At 55.1% G+C, this 24,884-nt stretch overlaps 9 protein-coding genes across 9 annotated transcripts; 4 read left to right on the top strand and 5 right to left on the bottom strand.

Moving 5' to 3' along the window:
- Window positions 1-1,388: 1,388 nt before the first annotated feature.
- Window positions 1,389-1,962, bottom strand: CLAFUR5_06952 (uncharacterized protein; the record flags this gene model as incomplete). The annotated part of the gene is made up of 2 exons (XM_047906100.1): window positions 1,389-1,738; window positions 1,851-1,962. The coding sequence occupies 2 exons, from the start codon at window positions 1,960-1,962 to the stop codon at window positions 1,389-1,391; spliced, it is 462 nt and encodes a 153-aa protein (XP_047763661.1).
- An 855-nt stretch (window positions 1,963-2,817) lies between these two features.
- Window positions 2,818-9,066, bottom strand: CLAFUR5_06951 (uncharacterized protein; the record flags this gene model as incomplete). Its single annotated transcript, XM_047906099.1, has 1 exon — window positions 2,818-9,066. One exon carries the CDS (start codon window positions 9,064-9,066, stop codon window positions 2,818-2,820), a length of 6,249 nt encoding a protein of 2,082 aa, XP_047763664.1.
- A 1,544-nt stretch (window positions 9,067-10,610) lies between these two features.
- Window positions 10,611-11,819, top strand: CLAFUR5_06950 (Deoxyhypusine synthase; the record flags this gene model as incomplete). The annotated part of the gene is made up of 2 exons (XM_047906098.1): window positions 10,611-10,838; window positions 10,902-11,819. The coding sequence occupies 2 exons, from the start codon at window positions 10,611-10,613 to the stop codon at window positions 11,817-11,819; spliced, it is 1,146 nt and encodes a 381-aa protein (XP_047763663.1).
- Window positions 11,820-12,594: 775 nt separating this feature from the next.
- On the top strand, window positions 12,595-15,132 carry CLAFUR5_06949 (uncharacterized protein; the record flags this gene model as incomplete). The annotated part of the gene is made up of 2 exons (XM_047906097.1): window positions 12,595-14,613; window positions 14,701-15,132. 2 exons carry the CDS (start codon window positions 12,595-12,597, stop codon window positions 15,130-15,132), a joined length of 2,451 nt encoding a protein of 816 aa, XP_047763117.1.
- Window positions 15,133-15,555: 423 nt separating this feature from the next.
- Window positions 15,556-15,887, top strand: CLAFUR5_06948 (uncharacterized protein; the record flags this gene model as incomplete). Its single annotated transcript, XM_047906096.1, has 2 exons — window positions 15,556-15,776; window positions 15,836-15,887. The coding sequence occupies 2 exons, from the start codon at window positions 15,556-15,558 to the stop codon at window positions 15,885-15,887; spliced, it is 273 nt and encodes a 90-aa protein (XP_047763118.1).
- A 255-nt stretch (window positions 15,888-16,142) lies between these two features.
- CLAFUR5_06947 (Peroxisomal biogenesis factor 3) lies at window positions 16,143-18,007 on the bottom strand (the record flags this gene model as incomplete). The annotated part of the gene is made up of 2 exons (XM_047906095.1): window positions 16,143-17,796; window positions 17,850-18,007. The coding sequence occupies 2 exons, from the start codon at window positions 18,005-18,007 to the stop codon at window positions 16,143-16,145; spliced, it is 1,812 nt and encodes a 603-aa protein (XP_047763115.1).
- Window positions 18,008-18,443: 436 nt separating this feature from the next.
- On the top strand, window positions 18,444-18,959 carry CLAFUR5_06946 (LysM domain-containing protein; the record flags this gene model as incomplete). Its single annotated transcript, XM_047906094.1, has 1 exon — window positions 18,444-18,959. The coding sequence occupies one exon, from the start codon at window positions 18,444-18,446 to the stop codon at window positions 18,957-18,959; it is 516 nt and encodes a 171-aa protein (XP_047763116.1).
- A 381-nt stretch (window positions 18,960-19,340) lies between these two features.
- CLAFUR5_06945 (uncharacterized protein) lies at window positions 19,341-21,629 on the bottom strand (the record flags this gene model as incomplete). Its single annotated transcript, XM_047906093.1, has 1 exon — window positions 19,341-21,629. The coding sequence occupies one exon, from the start codon at window positions 21,627-21,629 to the stop codon at window positions 19,341-19,343; it is 2,289 nt and encodes a 762-aa protein (XP_047763114.1).
- A 606-nt stretch (window positions 21,630-22,235) lies between these two features.
- On the bottom strand, window positions 22,236-24,512 carry CLAFUR5_06944 (Glycogen [starch] synthase; the record flags this gene model as incomplete). Its single annotated transcript, XM_047906092.1, has 3 exons — window positions 22,236-22,394; window positions 22,447-24,015; window positions 24,066-24,512. 3 exons carry the CDS (start codon window positions 24,510-24,512, stop codon window positions 22,236-22,238), a joined length of 2,175 nt encoding a protein of 724 aa, XP_047763568.1.
- Between the last annotated feature and the right edge of the window lie 372 nt (window positions 24,513-24,884).

Here is a 24,884-nt window from a genome sequence, read left to right as displayed (position 1 = left end):
TCTCAGCGATCCTCGTGCGGCCGGCGTCGTGGAGAGTCGGTGATGGCGGTTGTGTGTTCACTGCAAGCACAACCAACGCCCGCGCTAACAAACACCGAGACACACAAGCGCTTCAAAGGAATGTGTTGCAGCGCGCCCGTGATATCGTCAAGCCGGCGACATTGTCTGGCAGAACAGAGAGAGGGCTTGCAGGCTTGCTGGCTTGCTGGCTTGCGATATGTAGAGGTCAACTTGTTCTCCACGGTCCCTGAGCATGCATGATGCGCGACGTTCAAACCTGGTTAGACTCGGTCGGCCTGCTCCGGGCGAATCACAGTGCAGCGAGCGTGCAAAACAGCTTCGAGCTCCCCAAGACGCACGTACACTGTACACTACCACCACTCACTACTGCAATCACCACGAGTCGTGCTGTCGTGCTGTCGTGCTGTCGTGCTGTCGTGCTGTCGTGCTGTCGTGCTGTCGTGCTGTCGTGCTGTCGTGCTGCCTCTGCCATTGTCCTCGCACAGAATGCAGCATACAGCCGTGACAGCTACATAGTACCATACCACATTCACATTCACATTCACGCTGTAACCCTTCACGCGTTGTTTGTGTCCTCCGAGACTGCCTCACACGTTTGACACACGGACACTGTGCTTGGTCTTCTGCCGACACCCGGACCTTGGAAGCTTCTGCGGCCGCATGCCGTAGCGTGTAACAGTGGGCCCTTTATATATCGCGAACATGGAGCAGCGCTCCTCGACCACACTCGCAGCCACAATAGACTCGGAGAAGCGCATGGCCAAATGCACCTCCTGCAGCTGTCACGCATTGCCGCACGCTTACATGCCGTTCAGGGGCTGCATCCCATGTCCCGCCTCATCACCGCTCGGCTACTTCAAGGCGTTCCGCTTACAGCTTTGTTGGAGACAGCCATGTCCACCATCCTGAGCATCCGATCACTCGGTATATCGAAATTCGATCGAGTCCAGAATGTCCAAGGACATGTTTGGTGAGGCAAACACTGGTCATAGACTGGTACAAGCGCAACATCACATCCTTCCCACTTGTGCCATTGGCAAGCATGAGCAAGTCCCAAGCAAACGTCCATCTTGGCACGACTACGATCACAGACTCGCACTGTGGTGCATCCGTATTGTCGCGACATTGGAGCTGACAGCCATCGAGGATCGGAAGGACTGTAGAAGCCATGAAAGTGTCCGGCGGACAGCTGCTTCTGACTGAAAGATAGTACACGCAGGCTCGCTCGAAGACATGGGAGGTAGTGCCGTTTAGAAGCCAAGCTTACCCCATCCGCAGCTCAGCACCCTCAAAGCAAGTCGAAGCATCGCAGCAGCATATTCACCCCACCCTGAATCCACACCCACACCTCCAGCACCACACCACCATCAAAACTCATCCTCACTCTCAGCCCCATCCCTACCCTTCCTCAAACCTTCTCCAATATCCTCCCCCATCTCAATCCCATCCCCATCTTCAGACGGCTCCGCCTTAATCTTGCGCTTCTTACTACCCCTTCCGCTCGGTGGCGGAGTAAGAGCTCCAGCACCATCCTCTTCACCCTCCGCATCATCCTGATCCTCAGAAGCGCCAGCAACCTGCTTCAGACCCTTGGACCCCTTACCCTTCGTGGAGACCTTCTTGACCCCACCACCCTTCTTCACCTCAGCCGGTCCGCTGGATCCATTGGCATTCTTGATCTTGGCAATGCGGTGGGTGATGGCTTTTGGTGTGCAGCCTGGATGAAATCACATGATTAGTATTCTTGACACTGGAGGATGCGATTCAGTGCCATAGAAAGCACAACGCGCTGACGCGGCGAAGTGTTGGCATTGAGGAGGTGGACGTACCCATAATGGAGGCTAGCTGCTGCTTTTGTGGTTCGGCGACTGTGACTTCGCAGATTTCGAAGATTTTGGAGAGGAGTTTGGCATCAGCCGCGGCGTCCCAGATCATGGGCATGGTTGGTTGTGGTTTGGTTGAGAGTGGTCGTTTGTGGGATAGTTGGTGGGTTGGAAGTAGGGAAGAGGGAAGAGGAGGAAGAGGAAGGGGTAGAAATATGCCCGCCACTGGTGGGCGGATAACACGTGAGGAATGTTCACACAGGCAGCTGCGGCTGGTGAGGTTCACATGAGAGGTGGAACTTCACTTGATTCTCACATGCATGAGAAGGCGGCAGGCAAGGTCTCGTGTGAGCTTTACAATTTTCCACCATAACCACAACATTGCCTCAGTCATTATAAGCTTCCGGGCAAGCAGATCCGCGAACACAGAACCGGAGAGGTTTGGGCAGTCGAAACCCGACATCATTGACAAAGTCTTCGTCGAGTGGTGCGAGGAGCATCGTTGAGAACAATGCAAACTGCTAGAATACGATCGTAAGGAATCTACCTAACTCGTTACAAAATCGAGCGATCCCCTGTTCTGCTGCCGTGTCGATGAACGATCTAATACCCCTCGAGAACTGCTGGATTTTGTTGTATTGCTTCAACATCTTGGAGTCGTGATGTGTTTGCTGCCTACTTACGACTTCTCTTACCGCCAGAACGCTTTGGAGGCTTTGACTTAGCAGCAAGTTGTCCGAGGTACTCGCAGCACTCCGCACAGGTTACTGTCGCTATTCCACCACGGCACCTTCAAAGCTGTGGGTACCTGGGCAACAGATTTGACAGTAAGAAGGACAACACCAGCGCGGGCGAGATAGAAATGACGGCAATGCATCTCAAATATGAATGGGTCGACTATCTATGCATCGCTACATACACTTCACGCATGCACGAGGATATCCAATGCGCTGCCACTATACACACAAAATTTCTACCTCCGCGGAGGCGGTGGCTGCGAATATGGTCCGCCATAGGGAGTATTGCGTCCCGACGGGAACATCGCATCCTCGGGCCTTCTCCGATATGGATCCGCTGGCGTCTCTCTTCGATCTATGAAAGGTTGCGGCGGCATCTGTTGATGCTCTTGTTGCCGGCGCCGCTCATGATCTTCCATCATGCGACGCTCCTGTGCCTGCTGCGCAACCAGAGTCTCGACCTCTCTTTGCGACTGTTCTCTAATACCACCGTGGCCCACTCGAGGCGCACCAAATGGCGAGCTGTAGCTCGGCGGTCCAAGCGGCTGAGATTGCATTGGACCTCTTGGGTATGCTTGCTGCTGCTGCTGCTGCTGCTGGCGCTGGCGCTCCATTTCGTGTTCTTGATATCGCTGAGCATGGAACGCCTCTCGTCGTTGGGCTTCTTCCTGCCGGGAGCGCTCACGCGAGATGGCCTCGTACCGCGCCTGCTGTTCGTCACGCTCACGCTGTATTCTGACCTCTTCTTCACGTCTGAAATGCTCCTCACGACCACTGCCATGCACACGCTGCAGTCCAGCTCCCACTTCTGTGAGCGAGTTGTTGTGCGAGTGATGAGCGCGATTCTGAGCCTGAGCAGGAGCTTGCGAAAATGGAGGAAACTGCTGTTGATTGGCATACGGATTCGAATGTAAGCTTTGAGTCGATGGATGAGGTCCGCCAGGAGGTGGGCCGCTAATTCCAGGTCTCTGCTCGCGAGGAGGTACTCCTTGTTGCTGCCCTGATAGAGACGATGTCCTTGAATGCTGCGATGGCGGAGGTGAGGGATTCACGCGCTGTGGACCCAAATGGCTCATCATGCTCCGATGCGGCTGGTAAAATGGTGGTCGCGGCTCCCTGTCCAGCGGAGCTGGGTGAGGGGGGCTTGCATGATTCCCAGGTCCGAGTACACGAGGTGGCCATTCGTGCTTCGGCGGCTGCTGTATCGAAGAGGCGCTTCCTTGAGACGTTTCCTGTTTGAGTGACGCTGGCGTTGCATTTGGCGTTGATGAACCATGTTGTCCAAGAGAAGGCCGATGAAACTGCGAGTGTGGCATCGATGGTTGGCCGAATTGCTCCCTTCGCGAGGATAGATTAGACATCTGCTGTGGGGCTGACGTGGGCGGGAACGTGGATGGTGCCGGCGATGCGATTCTTGCTGGTACAGATGGCAGACTGTCGCGCTTGGGGGCATGGTTTGTCTCCTCGGGCTCGGAATTCAAAAGAGACATCACGTTGGAGCGCTTTGGGGGCTCTGGCGCGGGTGTTGCGACTGGCGCTGGCGTAGCGATGGGTGCGGGAATCTGAGCTGGTGGTGGCTGTAGCGAGGCTGATGTCGTCACAGAACCTGGTCTGGACACCTCATACTTGGGCGTTGACGAGTTGTATGAACCTCGCGAGGGGAACATGCCGCCAGGCGTCGTCATCGGGTTCATGCCCATAGGTGCGAAAATTGACGCTCGTGAAGCACCACTTGGCGGGAACGTTGATCGGGGTGGGGTTGGAACACGCTCTTCGAGCATCGGCTTGCGATCCATGACAGGTGTAATGAGAGGCTGACTGGCTGGAGAGCCGTGAGTATGTGGTAACATCATGTGTTGTGGCTGACGCATTTGTTGCTCCTGTTGGTGTTGTAGTTGCATGGCCCTCTCCTGCTCCTTCTGCAGGTTGGTTATGTACTGCGGATCGGCAGGGTTGGATGGAGTGCGAACTGGTCCAGGAGGAGGCTGACTACGTGGCGGCAATGGAACATGATCGGATTCAGGTTGTCCACGAAAGCCAGACGCAGATGCAAAGCTTGGTCGGGGTTCGCGAACTGGGCCTGAGTCCATCATTCTCGCCAAGCGTGAGCCTTCTGGATGCTGCAATGCGCTATGCTGACCTCGATGGGGTGGCATGTTGTTAACGACTGGTGTTGACACTGTTGGCAGCGGGCTTGGCACTACTCGCTGCGCAGGTATGGGCGTGCTCTGTGCTGAAGTCGGGAATCGCGGCTTCGTTTGGAATTGGGAACCAGGAGGCGATGCATGCTTAGATATCGATGATGGCGGGCCTTGCAGTGGCTCATCAATGTCCATTGCTTCGGTCTGCGGTGCTAGTGCACGTGGTGTACCGCCAGATTGAGGATTTTCGTATTTGCGTTTGACATTAGGCGTTGGCGTTGGGGGTGGGCCTATGTCCTCTCCTCGTTCGCGCCGGGCATCTGCATTGTTCGCGGAGTCTCCCAGGTCCGCACGGCCTCCATCGATCTGACGCTGATAATGATTCTTAATCATGGTCTGCGTCTTTGTACCCATATGACTAGCGATTGCCGCAAAGTCAGTACCAAAATGTGCAATATACTTGAAGAAATCTGTCTGCTCAGGAACGGACCAATAGCTTGATGCACTTTGCTTGGCTGCTGGCGCCGCAGCTTTCAAACGATCTGTCTCTTCTGGCATATACGCTTCGTGGTGCTGGCTGAAGACCATTGAATGTTCTGGCATGATCATACCGTGAGAGCCTGCTTGCAGGCCGGCCAGGAGTTGCGCATCCCGTAGATTCTGCTCACGAGCCTGTTCACTCTGAATGAAAGGCTTGTTTGGCGACATCGACGGTGCAGCAGCCAGAGACGCAAGTTGAGACTTGGCCTTTCTGCCTGGTTTTGCTTCACCTGGAGCGCGACGCTGCTTTTTGACAGGCTTCTCGCCAGCTTCGGTAGTGGCATCTTTTCCTCCTGGTCCCATCTTCTTGGCGGGCGATTGTGTGGCCAGTGGGCCCTTTGCTTCAACTTCCCTTTCGCCAAATGTCGTCGGCGCAGCTGCACGTTTAGGACGGCCGGTCGTCTGATCATTTGCTTGACCAAGATCCTCATTCCTGTTAAGGTCTGCCATAAGAGCTGATCCTCTCGAGGGTCGAGATGCTTTGCCACCTCGGCCGCGTCGACCGCCACGGAACTTCTTGCCTTTGGTATCCCGGAATCGATTGTCCCATTTGTTCGCGTAGTAATGGTGGATGCAATCTTTGTAAGTCTTGCCTGGAAGTAGAGATGCGATCTCGCCCCATTTCTTTGGTGTGTCCTTGAAGGCGGCGATGAACAACTGCTGCTCATCCTCTGTGAAGGTGTCCGCCGGAGGCTCGTAGGAGAAGACAAGCGTGAGTGCTTCGGGGTCTCGCAAACGGTTAGCATCAACGATAGTCAACCGAGCAATCGCTTCTTCAGTCTCTTGATCCGGCAAGCGAGCTTCTTTCTCCATGTCTGCCTGGACCTTCTTCGCCTCTCTGTCGAGCTTTTCCTGCTCTATGCGTGCGGTTTCCTCGGACTGTTTGAGCACCAGCTCCAGTTCATACTCGCTACTGTGCTTGAGTAGTCGTCTGCTCTGGGCGATCGGGTCCAGAGGTGCCGCAACCAGGGTGTCTACTTCTGGACCAGGTTCAAGAGATGCTTGACGCTCGAGCTTCTCTAGTTCCTCCTTCTCACGGTCAAAATCCTCGCACTCTTCTCGCCATTGCTTGTAGTATGCCTCGAAGTCTGCCTCGGCGTCTTCACGAACATCGCATTCCGCCTGGAAGTCGTCCTCCAAAACGGCTTCGATGTCCGTTACGGACGAATCCAGTACTCGGATGTTATCCTGGACAGCCTCTATCTCGTGAAGAGGACGGACGTCTTCCCCTTTAAGGAGGTACGGCAGTGCTATTGCTTCTGGAGTAGGTCTCTTGACTCGTCGAACCTCCCTAACAGCGTCATCTTGCTCTCGAACATGGACAAGAGCATTTTGTTCCCCTTGTGGCGTAACCACATCGGGACCGTCATCGCTTTCCGAGGTCTGGATCACTGGCTGAGCTCTGTAGGCGGATTCTGGGTTAGTCTCATCTACGTCCATCTCGTCTTCACACTGGCTATTGTGCCGTTCGATATCCTTCACAGACAGACGCGCAAGACGTGCAATTGACTCCAGAGGTGATGTCGCCCGATAGTCTCGCGTACTCAGATCGACCATTTGGCCTCTAAGTTCTCTTTCCTTGCGAGCATGCTTGGCTTCCAGAAGAGTCGCATCTTCCTCGTCGTCGAGTTCGTCGTCATCACTGGATGAAGCTATCTCGTCTTCGGACGACTTGTCCATGGTCTTACCAAAGAATGACTGATGGGTTTGAGCTGCGGACTGGCCATCTGCGTGTCCTGGTCTACGGCGTGATGGCTCGTGGTCGATATTCATGCGGTCAACAGGCTGCGCAGCTGACTCCGACGCAGTAGACCGCTGGAGTTCCTGCTCCTCGCCTTTGGCTGCAGTACCATTCAGTGCTGCTCGATTCTCCATGTATGGGTAAGGTCCATTCGAAGAGTGTTTCCCATCTTTCTCCTCTCCATTCGAATCTCGCTTAGCTGGGATGGCTGGACCAAGCTTCTCCCCATACACCGCAGGACCAGGTCTTCGCCATTGGTTCCACTGATGACTTCGTGGCCCAGAAGGAGCGAACGGAGGCAGTGTACCTTGCCTGTCAAGTGACCTAGCTATCGGAGGTATTGGACGATCTCCCGTCCTGGGTGCGACTGGCGGGGCCCTGATTGCCTTCGGTGCTGTAGGTATGCTCGAAGCCGGAACCTTTGGCGACACACTAAACGAACGCTTGCGGGGCCCTGAAGGTGCAGACGGTGGCGGGGTTTGGCTCCTTTGAACTGCTTGCGTGCCTTGGAAGTCACCTGCCTCAGTTCGAGGAGATGTGAATGGTGGGCACGGGGAGACTGGCGTCTGAGTAGGCGGCCTTATCGCTTTTGGAGCTGTGGGTGCTGCAAATTCCGGGAATCGCGACGCAGAAGGAACATTCGGTGATGTTGTCTGCGACAGATGTGGCAAGGCTTGGCGAGACGCTCCCGGGTGCTGTGCCATAGGCGCGTGATGCGCAGTCGATGGAGGCAGGCTTTCCATCGACCGAACACCTTGCAACCGGTTGCTAGGAGGTATTGTAGCATCCAGTTCAAGAGCACGAGGGGCCTTCGGAGCAGACGGCGGTGGGCTCGCATGGTGGGCCTTCGGTGCAACAGGTGCTGCTTTCGGCGCTGTGGGTGCGTTTGCTGGCGGCGCAGGTCGCTCTTCTGGTGCTGGATGTGACTCTGACACAGGAGCATCAGCAGTCGTTGAAGATCTTGGCTCTGTTGATACTTTAGCTGTGGGAGGGCCTTGGTTACTTGATGTCGGCGCAATGGAGAAACTGAAAGCTGGCACAGGAGGCGCTTGTGTTGGTGGCGACGAGCCACGAGAGCCGTAGCGATTCGCTGTCGTCTCTGCGCGTCCATTGAGGTACGACGGTGTCTCTGGTGGTGGGTCCCGCTTTGGTTGTGTAAGTTGCGATGAGGATGGTCTCCTCATAGACGTGTCCGCCCCCGAGCTCTCGATGATGGCGAGCCGCTCTGGGTTGATCGGGGGCGCCGCAGGAGCTGGATAGGTTGTGTTCGTAGTGGGCATAGAGTCGGCGGACCCCCTCGACTCCAATCTGCCTGGAGGTAGGTCTCGCCGCGTCCGATCCACTTCCCGTTCTCTGTCAAGCCATTCGCCTCGACGCTCATCGTCACGTCGCTCGAATCTCCTGTCATCCCTGCGCTCAGGTTCGCGTCCATCTCGAGAAAGGTCTCGCCCGAATCTGGGTGGCGGACTACGCTCCCGCCGTCCGAACCAGTCGCCTCGATCATCAATGTTTCGCCGACCTCCTCGGCTGCTCCCGCGATCAAAGAAGTCCCCACGGGCCTTGCCTCTGAAACCTCCTCGGAAAGTCGGCGCAGATGCAAACGGGGCGTTATCAGAGTAGTTGGAGCCAGCCGAAGGTGGACCATCGCGCGAAGACCTGCGTGCACTTCTGACGTCTATATCGCGTGGTGGAAAGTCGCGTGCCTCATTGAACTTCCTTGGCGGCGACCTGTCGCGTGGTAATACTGGAGGTGGCGATCGCTCTCGACGTTCTGGATAGTCTCGTTCTCTGAAAGGACGCGCACGATCGGAGCTTCCTAATGGTGGTGCATCGCGAAGTGTTCGTGGTGGGCCTCCGGCGGCAAGTCCGCCCGGAGGTGGGCCCCTCACGGGAGGACCATCAAATTGAGATCTGGGGCCCCTCGGCGCATCGTTGCCGTTGCTGCGCGAGGGTCCTGGATGTCGAGTGTCGAATGCGCTCGCGATAGATGATCTCCGGTCAGCGAAGCGTGGTGGTGAGCGCGATCTGTCTGCCGGACCTCTGTATCCTCCTCGATACGACATGAGCAGTTACAGGCAGAAGCTGCCAAAGCGCCACGCGACCAGGATCTCTCAAGCGCGATGCTTACGTACGCGGTAATCCAGCATCGAATGGCTGAGAGGTGTGGATGGGTCGAAAAGGCAATCTGCACCATGCAATCGCAGAAGGTGCGAGTGCAGATGACAGGTCCTGCTCCAGACAGATGGATGGTTGTGTCGGTTCGACGAAGCCGCAAAGTCGAGGTGTCACGTAGAGGCTAGTGGGAACCAAGAAACGGAAGCCGGTATTGGGTGCGGATCTCGACTGGGGCGACTCGCTTGTGCGCTCAGGGAACTTGAGCCAGCCAGAAAAGCCAGCTGAGAGGAAGAAGGTCAAAACACTCGCCCAAGAGGATATCCTTTGTTCTAGGTGAGTAATGCCACGCGGAAGCCCCGGGTACTGATCTCTGACGCGTATGAAAGATCTTCTCGAAGACGAAGAGTATGTCGACACGTTTGAAGATGTTACTGTTGGCAGTGATGCAGGCGCCGGCGAAGTGCTGCTCGTCGCTGAATCTCTGTGGCGCCTGGGAGACAAATGGTGAGGTTTGCAAGCAGTCGTGTTCGTGGGTTGAGCTTTCCAGTGAGCCCGGTCTTGGCGTGTGAATCGCTGGTTGAAGGGCAGTTGCGACTTTCTCGTCTGCAGTGTCGTTCGCAAAGATGTCTCCTCCGACAGTTACAGATGGGTCTGCATGGGCACGGTTAGCCGATCGCGGGAGCAGGCGTGATGGTGACCGCTACGCGGCAGTCGAGCTGCAAGCTAAAAGTCGAGTCAATCTCGCGCGATCCCAGGTGTTCGTTGCCAACATGCATGCTACATAACACTCGTCTGCCTGCCCCATAGCGATCATCAAGCGTGCTCCTTCCACACAAAATCCAACGCATGTGTCCTCTAAAAGGCCAGCCTATCACAAACGAGCACCGCATCCATGTTCGGGAGTGGCTGACCCGTCAAACTGTTTCAAGTCGGTAATGCCACTCTGGTGGGACATCGTCTTGATGCAAGGCACAGTCAATAGATGCACGTAAGGGAGTGACCATCCGTCGCGAGTGAAGGCCACCCACAGCCGCCTCGACAGCACAGCAGTGCAGTTCCGCCCGCAGTGCAGGCGCTCAAGTTAATGCACCATCCTGGCTGTGCTGTGCGCTAGTGCACTGTGCAGCGCATGCTTGAACTCTATTTTCTGTGTACTTGCGTCATCTGGCAGGAGAAGCACACGTGCTTACGATCTAGATTCGTAGGTATGTGGTCAGCAAGACCCGAATGGGAGTGGATGGAGAGTGAATGTTGGCATGTACACATGAAGAGCGTTTCTTTCATAGTGCAATAGCGAGTCAGTCTGGAAGCACATGTGTCTTCTCCAGCATGCTGTTTCGAGCAGGCGCGCGCCGCGAACCAAAGTTACATGTAGCCCGGCAGAATGTCCGGGGCACGATCTCGAACGTTTTACCCTAGCTGCCGCGAATCCTGGAAACTTCTGAACATGTATACAGTATGCTCAGTCACAGACGCAACACAGAACAACACCATGGCTTCCGAAGGAAGGCACGCAAAGGGCACTGCACCTTCAGGCGCTACAGATGCTGTGCTCAAGCCATCAGACCCTGTGCCCGAGAGTGCTGTTCCTGTCAAAGGCCTGGACTTCGATGCCTTCGCTGATCGCAATATCACCGTGGCAGAGCTGGTCGAGAATTTGGCGAGTGTGGGGTTTCAGGCTACGTCAATAGGACAGGCCGCCGATATAGTCAATGGCATGGTAGGTTGCACAATCTTCCGTCCGCCCTTCACATTCCTCGGCCGTTGATTGGCTTTTCTGCAGCGAACATGGCGCGACCCAGAGACTGGCGAGAAGACCACCATCTTCCTGGGTTACACTTCGAACCTGATCTCTTCCGGCCTGAGAGAGACCCTGCGATGGTTGGTGCAACATAAGCACGTCTCTGCCATTGTCACTACGGCCGGTGGCGTGGAAGAAGACTTCATCAAATGTCTTGGCGAAACGTATCTCGGCTCTTTCGATGCAGCAGGTGCAGCTCTCCGTGCGAAGGGAATGAATCGCATTGGAAACCTTTTCGTGCCGAACGATAATTACTGCCGATTCGAGGACTGGATTGTACCAATCTTCAATAAGATGCTCGAGGAGCAAGAGGCGTCGAGAAACGACGAGGAGCCGCTTTACTGGACACCCAGCAAGATCATTGCCCGGCTTGGTAAGGAGATCAACGATGAGAGCTCTGTGTATTACTGGGCCTACAAGAATGACATCCCCGTCTTCTGCCCAGCCCTTACAGATGGCAGCCTCGGCGACATGCTGTACTTCCACACCTTCAAATCGTCGCCACAACAGATCCGTGTTGACATTGTCGAGGACATTCGCAAGATCAACACCATGGCTGTAAGAGCGAAGCGCACTGGCATGATCATTCTTGGTGGAGGTATTGTGAAACATCACATCGCCAACGCTAATCTGATGCGCAACGGGGCGGACAGTGCTGTCTATATCAATACGGGTCAAGAGTTCGATGGATCTGATGCAGGAGCCAGACCTGATGAAGCTGTGAGCTGGGGCAAGATCAAAGCGGACGCGCGAAGCGTGAAGGCATGTATCAATGTCGCAAGTGATCTTGTTGAGTCACTAACCGTGATCCAGGTATACGCCGAAGCAACGATTGCCTTCCCGCTCATCGTAGCGGCATCGTTTGCGAAAGTGGAGAAGCCGAACGACAAGGCAACTTGAGAGCTGATTGCATCCCCCGACTAGCCAGGCGCAGTACTGCTGAGCTGCAACTTATCATGACTCCGAATTCTCGTTGAGCATCAGCGCCCGCCGCACGAGGCCGCCCTTTCTGCCTGTGGATGTCTATCGCGCTTACGCAAGGCACGGCTAGCAACTCGGGCGGATGCGCATTAGTGCTATGCATGCGAGTTTGACGTGGACGATCACATCCTCATGACCAGACATGATTGGCGGAGATTTGCCTAGATATGAGAGGCTCGTGAACAGTCATGTGTGAGGCACATGCGAGGATGAGCAAAGGTAGGCTACAGGTGCGTAGTCCAATGATATATCGTATCACCCCAGATATGGCCGTTGATGATCCATGCTCTCACGAGTGGGGCCTTGAGACGCAGGGCGCACAGGGCTAGCATTACTTACCGAGCTCCGGTGTGGATATCACCTCTCAGTGACGATGAAGCTTAAAGTGATTGCAGCCTTGACATTCCATGGGAAGTACATGTAGCTTCTGTCCATTTGCTGTCCATGCGACGCTGCCGACCGCGAGTGATCCTTGCAGTGAGCTTGAAGCCGAGCCCCACCAAGGACTTCGAAGCATGTGAATGCAGCACATCATCCGACGACTCATTCTTTGAGAGCTTCAACACACTCTGGAGCCAACATCAATCGCTTCGAAGCTGCACCGCCGAATTGCGTGCCACACACTTTATTCCGCCGCGTAGTGACACGTTAGCTTGTTGAGATACTGATACGACTGCCTAGTAGCAAGCACACGATGGAAGCAGAGGAGGCAGTACCACCACCGCCGGCGGCCATACCACCACCGCCGGCATCGGATCGACCTGACATACCTCCTTTCGATCCACCGATCCGCTACCCGGACGGATGGGACGCCCCTCGTGGCTTTTATCGTTATCCTCAACCGCCAGTCCCTGCAATCGACGAGCATCACTCCGACTCCAACGAGGATCACGAAGGTGAGAGTGACCACGAGGATGAAGAGAGCGACGAAGACGATGAGGTGCCACCCCACATGCGATGGCACGAAATCCATGAGGACACCTCAGAGCCATCCCCAGACGAGCAGCAATGGATAGCAGACCACGCGGACCGCTACCCCAGCGCCCTTGACCACGAGCACTGGGCGCAGCAGGCATTCCTCGACCTAAAGGATCCCGAGTTCGAGACAATCGACACTGGCCGGATAGAATGGCACGTGGAAGCCTTCAACGGCACAAAAGAGAAGCCCAACACTGAGAAGATCATGCGTTCGCAAATCGTCCGCATAGCTGGGCTGGACTGGCAGATCAAGTTCTACCCAAGAGGCAACAGAGACTCGGACAACTTGTGCGTCTACATCGACTGCGTCAGCATGAGGGCGCCAGAGTGGGAGGACCTCGAAGAGCTGGACAACCCGCCGTTCCCCGTTCTTGAGGGTGCTGATAAGATCAAGGTGCGGCGATCGGTGGCAGCGCAAATCGCGGTGGTCATGTATAACCCTGCAGAGCCGCGCGCGAATGAGTTCAAGATTGAGGCGCATAACTACCACAAGAAGAACCCGGACTTTGGGTGGCCGTACTTTACGCACCAACGGGAGCTTCAAGTTCGTCGCCAGTCTTGGCCGCAAGCGATTTTGAGGAATGATAAGCTCTCTTTTACGGCATACATTCGAGTCGTCCGTGATCCTACGCGCTGTCTATGGGAGCACGATGATCGCTCACCAGGTTCCTCTACCTCACTGATCGGCCTACGGCCTTTCACGAGATCCTTCCCATACATCGCTGCAACTATCCCACTACTTCACTATGGCCCGTTTCGAAAGCTTGTCCAACAGCTGAGCTCGAACACCTCTCTAAGTCGATGGCTACAGACTGTGCTACTGAAGATGTACTCCCGAAGTCAAAAGCTACCATGCGAGTCACGCGGCCGAAGCAGGAGCCAGGACGACAAAGATGTGGCGGAGGTGCTCTGGAAGATCGCGCGAACTATGAACGAGCAGCACCCTGGCCATTATGATGCTTTCACGCAGCTAATCGGGTCTTGCGATCCGCAGGGAGGTGCTGCTATTGGTCCCGGACGACTGAATACTAAGGACTATCCTTCCATTCAAGCAGCAATCAACAAGCATCACGAAGCCACACCGCTGGCTCAGCCAGAGCTGCTGATACTGGAGCTACAGCGTCAAGAGCACGATAAGAAGGAGCGGAAGTGGAAGAAGATCGCGAACAGTGTCGATGTCGAAGAGCGCGTCACCGTCGGCGGTGTTTCCTACCAACTCTACGCCTTTGTCACGCATCAGGGTCCCCTCCATTCGCCCAGATACAGCACTTACCTCAGGCCGGATGGAACTCAGGGCGGCTGGTATGCCTACCAGAAGGATAAAGTGTTCAAGGTCACCGAGAAGCAAGCGAAAGACAAGCGCTCTGGGCCAATCACTACCGGACACGACTCACCACACAGTGGCTACCAGGATGCCACGGCTGAGGTGACCCAACTCGTGATTTACGTGCAAGACGAGGCTGTTCCGAAGCTGATGGCTCCCACACACGTAGAGACGTGGGCTAAACCACTGGAGACAACGCCGGACGCAAATACCGATAGCCTGGAAGTGAGACTACAGAAGGCAACCAGCTTTTCGACCCCAGAACCAGGTCTGACTGATGGCGAAGACGTGATTATGAAGGATGCGGACCAAGACTCAGAATACGGCAGCGATGACAATGATCCGGCTGCAATTGGTGGTATTGTAGATTGGCTCGGCCGGCCATACTACGAGGGCCAGTGGCAAGGCAAAGTAAGTCGAGCTATCCGCCGCACAAATCCATTGATTTCACGCGAGATGAGTGTTGCACGATGCGCTTTCGCACTAACACATTCCTAGAAGTATCACGGTGGTGGAAACCTCATCGACCTCAACGGCGACGAATACCTCGGAAGCTTCAACCACGGCTTGAAGCATGGCTTTGGCCAGATGACTTACTCCACGAGCGGCAACGTCTACAACGGCGAGTGGGAGGACGATCTGCCCCACGGCCAGGGCACACTCACCGAGAAGAGCAGCGGCAACATCTACACAGGTGGCTTCAAACACGGCAAGAAGCATGGCAAGTTCACCCTTACCGGCACCGTGACGGAAGAAGATCAGAGTTGCTGCTCGATTTGCTACGAGGAGGAGATAGACATCGCGTTCGATAGATGCGGACACGCCATCGCGTGTCATGAATGCGCTTCGCAAATTGACGTGTGTCCCATCTGCAGGAAGGCGATACAGTCGCGCATTCGACTGGTGGGCGTTAAAGTTTTGAGTTCGTAGGAACAGGATGGGATGGGACATGAGACATTAGCATCGGAGTTTTCTTGGAGAAGATGGAATATGGAGATACCCTGCTCATTAGGAGCAAATTGGCTTGCATAGATAGGGTACGAATATGGAAGGGCGCGTCAGTCGCTTCGACGATGTCATGAGTGAGCAAGCTACCGACCCACCACTGCAGCACACAGAACGTGAGGTCGCAGTAGAGCATACTCACAGCGCAGCAAACATCTCAGAAAAACCTCAATGCCACGATGTCTCGTCCGTGCAATACAACAGATCACCTCGATCTCTACGTCATAGATCCCATAAAGCATCTCCAACACACCATACTGTACGAACCGCAGCAGCAACAACCGCCACTCTCGAAGCACTCTGACCCAATCCCAGCCGGCCTTACACCTACAACACCACCGACTAACAATGGGCCCCTTCTTCCAAAAACCAACCTTCCTAATCGGCCTCCTCAACCTCACAGCAATCGGAGGCGCAACATACCATCTCCGGTCCCACCTCGTCTATAACCTCGAAGAACAGGAAGCGCGCTTGGATGAGATTGAGGGTACGTTACGGGGCCATATTGGGTTGATTGAGGAGAGTCTTGATAGGTTGGAGGGCAAGGGTGGGGAGAGGGGAGCGAAGATGTAAGTTTCTGTTGGAGGAATTTGAACGGGTAGGTGTAAGAAGCTGATGGAGAGGGTAGGAAGGCATTGTATGAAGCGAGAGGGAGGGATGAAAAGGAGCAGAAGAAGTGATGTTGCCAAAGGAGATGTGACCAGGGAGGTGGTGTGGGGTCAAAGCAGAGATCCTCTTAGATAGCCTAGCCCGAGCAGCTCTGCTTGCATTGCTTGAGATGAAATGCTAACTTGCCGTAGCGCTGGGAATGGAGGCACTTATGTACGTGGATTGATATTTCATGCATTGAAGGGTCGTGGGTATCTTAATCTTACAGACAGACAGACAGACAGATGACTAAGTCAAACAAGAGATCTGTATGCAACACATATGCCTTAAGTCAGCTTGACGACCTCATCATCAGGAGGCTTCTCATCTTCATCTGCTGTCGATGTCGCCTTTTGCCATGCAGTCTCGAAGTTGCCAGCAGTATCAGTGGTCTCGGCTTGCGGTGCAACAGCGATACTCTCCTGCGGTTGTGGTGCGGGAGCTGCAGTGGTGTCTTCTTCGGCATGACTGAGAACAAGCACTTGGCTCTCGTCCAGCATGTTTTCAGCAGCATCTTGCGGAGGTGATTCGCCAACTTCTTGCGCTACGGAGTCCGGACTGCTCGAGGATGTTGACATGTTGTAGTTTCGTGGGGACGATTGTCTGCCGGCTGCTACAGCGGCGGCTGTGGTGTCCAGACCAGCCGGCACTTCGTACTCGAAATTGCTCGAGTAGATGACCGCCGCAAATGCTCCAAGGTCACCGACCTGGTCAATGGCTGACAAATACTCATTGCCCAGAGGCTCTTGAGCCGCGAGGCCGGCCATAGTGTCGAGTTCACCACTGCCAGCGGCGATAACATGTGCCTGTCTGCAGAAAACTGGCAGGATGTGTGCCAGCTTGCACTTCTTGTCTGTGATTTCAACGATTCTTGCCTCAGTGCCTGGTGCTCCTGGTCCAGTGACCTCGAACGCCTCAGTCGCGATGCGGTAGTCGACGAGGTGGGAGAAAGCTGCATCGAGCAGGCGTGTGAGAACGTAGGTGAACGTCGGCGACTCGACAAGGTCACTAGTCTCGTCCAGAAGTCGGCGAAGAGATGCGTTGATCAAGTCCTCGTCCATAGGGTCAAAGTCCTGCGCATCGGGCGAGGGAGATTCGTCACTTTCCGACATGCCAGACTGTCTGATCACGAACGATTCGTCCCGCTTGGGCGGCAACAGGTATCCGAGCCATTGCATCGATCGTCGCTCGCTCTCGGTCGCACCTTCCACTTTCCTGCGCACTTGCATGATCAGGTCTGCCAGCCTCTCTAAGCTCAGATCTTCTCGAATGTTGACCTGTCCGAAGACCTCTTTCACTGCCGCCGACACTCGCTCCATGATCCGCTTGCTTCCTCGATGCAATAGCCACCAGCTGAAGGTGAGATACTTTCGATTCGTCTCGAAGTCATTGCCGTAGACATTATCGTAGTTGTCATCGTCCTTGTTCTCGAGGGATATCGTCGATGAGTGTGTGGCTGGCGGCGGCGATGCAAGCTGCACGACAGATGACAGGTACGTCCTTCGGCCTAGTAGATTGAGTTGGATGCGCGTGAGGAGGGTCAGCAGGGACAGGGTGTATATCAGGGTCAATGCACGCGTAATTGAGTTTATCTTCATGTCCTGCCATAGCTTGGCCTTGCTGCGTTTGGGCTGTTGAGGAGAATCGGCGACGTTGAGAGTACTGTGGGCAACCTGGCTGGCATGCACATAGCTGCTGCTCTGTAGACTGGCAAGACTTCGGCCATCGTCGTCGGTGGCACTAGGCGGTGCCGAAGGATATTGTGAGGAAGCAGCTTCGGATGGGCCTAGCCTCTTCAAACGCTCTTGTCGTTCTTGTTGTAGTTGCTCAGTGATCTGCTCGACGGGGAGGGCGCTGACAATTTCCTCGCGAATGGTCGGTAGTAGCGCGAGCACGGTATACGTGCAGTCCTCTTGGTTCTGCTCGAATCGTCTCCGGAGGCTGGCCATCCATCAGTCTGCCGAAGCATTGTGTGCATGTTCCATCTCGCGTACTTCTCTTTCGCCGTCTTCTCGTCGCTCATGCGCTGGCGGGCCTCCTGTGTCTTGCCCAAGACATACTGTCCCGCTAATACTCCTGCGCCGATTACGCTCGCTCCAACGATCAAGGTATTCCGATTCCGTCGCAGCCAACGACGAGTCGCTGCAATCATTGCATTCGGAGCATGTATATCAGAATGCCCACCAGATGTATAGCCAGTGGGGTGGGGAGGGCGAGGTGAGTGAATGTCGCAGTGGAAGCACGCGAGAAGCTCAGTGACGCTGGCAGATCAAGTTGGCCGACTGCACCGAGGCGATCGATTGAACCGCCCGCCAAGCCCCAACCGTCGATTTGCTCGTGAGTCGTGACACCTTGCTCTGCTATGGATAATGGAACACTCGCCCACTCCAAAGCCATGTCGCTTGCGGTCGATATCACTGATGCACCCTTCAAGAGCATCGGTACAGCCACAGACGTTCAAGTCCATGTCCCCAAGGTAGCGCTTGTGGCCACGGCGCCCAGTCTGCACGTGCTCAGCGCTGAACACTTGGGTATCTTTGCTCACCCTCGGTGCCCTCGCCGCCACCGCAGCATGCACACCACTAGCCATGCCCGCTGCCTTCTCGGCCGAACTCGACACCAACATCGCAACCCGCCAGGCCAGCAACTGCACCCAATACTGCTCCAACAGCGCCGGCTGCGTCTGCACAGTCCGCCCATCTGACTGCACCGCCTTCTACACCGTCCAGCCCTCCGACACCTGCCTTTCAATCGCCAAGTCTTACAACAATTTCACCGTCACGCAATTCTACAAATGGAACCCATCCATCGGTCAAACCTGTTTCGGCCTCCAGGCGTATGTGCCCGTTTGCATCGACACTCCGTGGTACGAGTACACGCCACCTGTGCAGCCGGACTTCGGAACCCACTACACTCCAGATCAGACGCCGGTGCCGGTTATGCCAAACATCATCAAATCTTGCCAGGAGTTTGAGCTGGTTGCGCCTGGAAAGCGTGTTGACGCTCTGGCTGCGGAGAATGGATTCGATGAGAGCAAGTTTTCTGAGTGGAATGGAGGTGCCACGACTGCGTGGGCGGCGTACTGGGTTTGTGTGAAGGCTTAAGTCAGACTGGGTCCCACAGGTTAAATGAAGTGAGAGGGAGAATGTGGTCACGCTCATTATGAAGACAGAAGATTGCATCAATGGCAGAAATAGCATTGGCTGGCGTTAGTGATAGCATTTGAGATGGAGCATTGTTTGCAATAGCAGACGACAGACGTAGCTTGCATATAACAAAATCCAGGAGCTTACAGTGTCTTCTGTGATACAATTGCATAACATACGTTCCAATAACTATAGGGCAATCACTCTCTAGACTCTACCCCATCAACTTTCACATTACCACACTCCACTCTCCAACAACAGCAACTCCATCCAAAATCTCCCCACAACTCCCACACGCAGCTCCACCCACTCCTCACCCCACTCATGCACCTCCCTGCCCTAAGCCCTACCCGTAGGCAGCGGTCCAAGCACACTCGTAACCGCATTCATATCCAACCCCTTCGGAAACGCGCTACTCGCCGCCACCATAACACTCGAATCATAAGTCCCCACAGCGACCTCGCCATTCGGCACAACGCTGCCGACCGGGATGAGGCTGACGGGGACAATAGCCCATGCGGGTTCTCCGAGCTGGGCGACGAGAGTTTCTGTAGCGGCGGGGCCACCCCCGATGGTTAGAACGTTGGTTGGGGTGGCGGCGGGGGTGGAGGTGAGGATGGTTATGAGATTGGTTGGAGTGGTGGATGGTGCGGAGACTAGGGTTATGATGGAGGGACTCCAGAGCGAAGAGGGTGTAGAGGAGGTGGCGGTTGGAGAGGGGGCGGCGAATGGGTTCCAGATTGATGGCGCGGTGCTGGTCGAATTGCTGAGGCTGGTTGAGGATGAGGTCGAGGCCGACGATGAGAGAAGGCTGCTTGAGGTCGTCGAAGCGAGTGAGGAAGAAAGCGAAGATGTTGAGGTGGTCTGCGATGTTGGCGATAGGCTTGTGGATGTCGCTTTGCTTTCGGGTGACGTTGAGCTCGACTCATGCTGCTTGTCCGAGGTCGTGGACGTTGCTTCATCATGCTTGGATTTTGGTTGATCAGTAGGCTTGTGAGTAGGCTTCGGGTGATGCGTAGGCTTGTCGTCGTTCCCACCATCATCGCTACCATCACCACCACCATGCCCGATCAACGACAAGAATCCACCGAAAGGGTCAACACCACCGAGCATGACCGATCCTAGTCCAGCAGCAGTACCAATGACCTGCTGCGCAACAGGCATAGCCCCCATAACAGCATCATACCCAGTCGCGATAGCAGAATCAGCCCCCGTCCAAGGCTCCTGGAGACAACCCCCAGCAGCCCGCCTCCTCAGCCCAACAGGACTCTCACAGGGCGAATTGATCGGTACACTCGGCTCCTCCCATGGCCAGACCTCCGTAACCTCCGGCGTATTCGGCTTTGCCTTCCACTCACTCCCCGTCGTCGGCATTTTCGGAGCCCTGCTGAGGCGGTACGGCTGGGTTCGTCTGGTGAAGTCATTTGGCGGGGGCTTGCCGAGTTCGTAACTGTACTCTGCATTCTTGTACGCACTGCGGAAGCCGCCTTTGCCTGCCATTTGGGTGTTGTAGGCTGTTGTAAGTCGCTGGACGAAGGAACCGCCGGATGAACGGAAGGGTCTGATGAGGTTGCCGAGCTTGGTGAAGCCGTGATTGGCGCCGAAGTACCACATTCCGGCTCCGAGGGCTGGGACGGCGACAGCGAGGAGGGCCAGGGGGGCGTACTTCTTGGCATCGTCGTCCTTGTCGCTGTCATCGTACGCAGGGGTTCGGGTGGTGCGTGGATGGGCTTGGGTGCTGCTTGGGAAGGTTTCGGTAGACTGGGTCGTCTGTGCGGGTGTGGCGGCAAGCCAGTCAGGAATAGCGGTACTGTTGACAGTGGTATTCTGCATCTGCGCTGTGAATGTGTTCGGGTCGACCATGGGTCCCGAGTTGATAAAGGCCGATAACTGCCCCATATCCCAGAGAAGCTTCTGCTCGCTAGGAGACAGAATATCGCCAGCCGTCGCGTTCGCCACGAGTGTCTTCAGAACGGAATACGTGCCTGCCATGGACTGGAGAGCAGCCTTATTACCCACGGTAATCATCCAGTCAGCAAAGCACCGATCGTCCCAACTGCCAGTGCAGACCTCCTCATCCGTGTCGAAGAGCGCTGTAGCAGTAGAGCCGACCATCATCGCGACAGCATTCTGGCACCGGGGCTCCTCCCAGCACTCCTTCCAGAGGTCCAAGCGATCGAGGACCAGGGTGGCGGCTGATGCTGCGTTGGCAAGGAGCGTGCGGTTCTTGAACTCATCGCGGCATCCTGCATCGCAAGAAGCGGCTGTGCCATTGAAGTCGACCGGCATGGTCTGATTGAGATATGGCTCTGCGGGAGTGGCGGGTGTTGGGGAGGGCCAACTGAAGCCGCCGGTAGCTGAGATGGCCGGATACGTCGCGTTGGAGTATCCAGTCGCATGAGCATAGCCAGTCGCATTAGCATAGCCAGTCGCATTAGCATAGCCAGTCGCATTAGCATAGCCAGTCGCATTAGCATAGCCAGTCGCATTAGCATAGCCAGTCGCATTAGCATAGCCAGTTCCATTGCCCCAGCCAGTACGGTGAAATATAGGCATGCGCACAGCGCTCGCAGAGGCGCCATAGTTAGATACAGCGGCACCAAGCACCACGAGCTGAGATAACAGCATTTTGGCGATGTTGTCAGAAAAATGTCGAGTGAGCGGTGTATGAGCAACGAGCAAGCAACGCAAGATTTGGGACATCGGTCCCTTTATAGTCCATTATTCAAGAATCTTCATTTCTCTGTCCTCTGTGTGCGTCCCAGACATATGGTAGCGTTGTGGATTTTCGACGAACCTGCTTATTGAGGACGGATTAAGCTCATCTGTCGTTGGCTGGAAGTCGGTCTGTGACTTTTGCATAAGCCATGACAACCCATACAGATTCGGTAAAATGTCCTCAGAAGAGGTCTGGAGGTAATCTGCGTCCAAAAAAGCACGTCGCAAAAAAGCTGACAGCTTCGTACGTCTCGCTGATCAGTCGTCGGCGTTGTCGTCATCAGAATGGCTCCATTCGATTTCCAAGGACAGGCAGGGCGCGCCGGGCTGAGTAATACCTTCCCTCGATACCATTGTACAAATACTACACAAGCTTTACAAAAAGCATCCGTGGACGCGATGCTGGGTACGCAGCCTGAAGTTCGATCGCAACGATGCTACAGCCGCCGTTCCGAAACCTCGCGACCAAAGAAAGACAGATTAATCCAATCTTGTACGCTCATTTCATGCTATCGATCATGAGGACGCTTCTTCGGGCTGTACACGTAGTGGCAGCGACGTACCATTGCCATTAACCATGGTTGGCGTCGCTGTACCGCTGCCTGCCAAGCCTGATTCGCCAATCTTAGTCTTCGTCTTGAGGGTTAGCGGGAAGGGGTAGTCTTCAGGTTCCTCCTGTTCTTGTGTTAGTATCGCATCGGTGACATAATACGCGTGATCTGCTTACCTCTTCTGGCAACTTCCATGCAATGTAGTCCTCGGTGCTCAGACCTTCACGGCCCTCCTGGAGCGACGCGAAGTCACCTGGTGTCATCATGCCGCTGCGCTCGCGCGGACTGCCTGGAGCAGATAGTGGCCGGCTGATTTTGATGTTCTCGGTGCCATCAAAGAAGCCAGGCTCTTCCTCGTCGCCCGAAAAGCTGTCGGGGTATGCTCGTCGGAGAGACAGCTGGCGTGCCTTGACGTACTCCATGCCCATACGCTTCCAATCAAGCAAATCACTGAGGCGCTCCGTTCGGTTCCGCTGGTTGATGCGTTGTCTCTTGCTCTTCTGCGTGTATTGGAACATGAATTCTGTGAGTTGGTTCACGCTGTCGTCTACACCCTTCATCCTGCGATCAACGATGTAGATTCCGTAGTCTTGCGCATTCTCGATCAACTCTTCCATGTAGCATCCGAAACCAGACAGATTCGTCGTGATCGATGGCACACCCATGACCGTGCATTCTGCTGGCGTGTAGCCCCAGGGTTCGTAGTAGGAGCTGAAGATACCCATGTTCGTTCCGCGAACGAAGTCATCGTAATCCATGGGCAAGACTGGGTTACCTGAGCTCAAAAACTCTGGGTGAAACACAACCTTGACGCGGTCGGAGGGGTGGTTGAAAAGCTGGCATCGACGGAGCTGGTTCAGGATCGGATCTTCGGTGTCGTTGACAAGATTGTGCGTGACGATCGGTGGGAGTGTGTGGCGCTTCATCGCATATAGTCGTCGTCGAAGCATGATCTTGTCCTGCGAGTTCAGCAAATCCTTCTCACCCGGCGGTTCCTGGCCTTCGTGCCAAGATAGGGACTTCTCGAAGAGCTTCTTCTCAATGTTCTTTCCAATGTGACCAACAGTATCATGCAGCGACTTGATCACTGCTTGACCCTTGAGTGCTTCCACAGCCAAAGAGCTCGTCTGCGCCGGCATGATGATAAAGGCAACGACCGTCATATCCGAGTTGGCATCCTTCATGCGGTGATTCAGACGAGCCAGAGACTCAATGAACATGTCCACACCCTTATTCCTGTACTCGTATCGTCCAGCGGTGAAGTAGTAGAGTGTCTTCTCCGGGTCAAAGTCGTTGTGCCCGTAGAAGTGACCTCGACAGAAGTCCGTGATGCGGTCCTTGTTGACTTGGTGCAAGTTCTGAAACTCGTGGGTCGCGGAGAACTTCTTGACATTCAGGCCGTTGGGAAGCACTCCATCGGGTTTCCGTTTGAGCAAGTGCTCACTCTCGTAAGCCGTAATATGGCTGACAGTGGTGAAGACATCTGCACTGTGCGCAGCGCCGCGTTCGATGCAGTACCTGTGGTAGATACCACGCTTGCCAGCTTCCGCATCCACGTCAAAGTATTGCAGGTTGTTGTAAAAGTCGACTGAGCCGGCGCAGAGGTAGCGACCCAAGAGTGTTGCGTGTGTGGTAAAGATAGTGGTGACATCGATCTTTCGCTTACGGCACAGAGGTAGTGCAACACCTGCTAGCCATTCGTGGAATTGCGCAATGATTGCATTCTCCTTGTTGTGGTAGGCGTACTGCCCAAGTCAGCTCATTATAACTTCTGCAAACAAGCTTTGCTGCTTACCTCGCCCAAGAACCAGGCAATCAAGTAACCAAACACAATGGCCTCGTTTGTCTCGTGGTCGTCTGGTGGACTGGGAATACCGGCAGTTGACCAAAGGTCGCCCTTCCACTCGTCGAGCTTGTAGTAGCCAGTGCCCGTGTCAAAGAGCAAGACTCGCGGTGCTCCATCGATCAGCCATCTTCCGTACAGTGTCTGGATGCCCCGCTCGTTCATGCTTTTGATTGTCGCGATCAATGCCGGATCTCTGGGCTCGATCTCTTCAACTTCGACGGCTGCTGAGGCGCGGTTCAACGGACCGAGAAGGGTGTACATAGAACCATACTCTGCCGTTGTGACCTGGGCCTTGGACTTGAGCACACTGTAGATACCGCCCACTCGGTTGGCAACCTCAGTTGCAACCTCGAAGAGCACATGATTCCGCACGTCTCTTCGCGGTGTGACTGTCATGGTGGAGGTATGGGTGGCTCCGTGCCAGGTAATGACTGGTTGTCGTGTGTGTCGAGTGCTCGAGAGAATATCTCGGGAGGGGTGCGACGGTGGGTAGCTCTGTTTCCAATGGGTGTCAGTCAGCTGGTGGTGCTCGGGTGTCACTGGAGGCGCCGGGCAGCGGTATGATGTAACGCGAGCAGCTTGTGACCATCTCGATGTCTCCGGCGATGTACTGGGTGGTGCACAATGGTGCTGTTTTGGGACGTACCTCGTGGCAGATCTGCGGCTAGTCGGGTGCTGACTAGGTATGCAAGAGCACTGCTTCCAAGTGTTGTGTTTGCAGAAGGCACGAGGCGATGATGAGGTGGTCAAGAGTAAAGCAGTCGCTGT

This window comes from Fulvia fulva, chromosome 6 (genome assembly GCF_020509005.1).
Source record: "Fulvia fulva chromosome 6, complete sequence".
In the NCBI taxonomy this organism is placed as follows: Eukaryota; Fungi; Ascomycota; class Dothideomycetes; order Mycosphaerellales; family Mycosphaerellaceae; genus Fulvia; species Fulvia fulva.
This window is presented reverse-complemented; position numbering and strand designations above follow the sequence as displayed.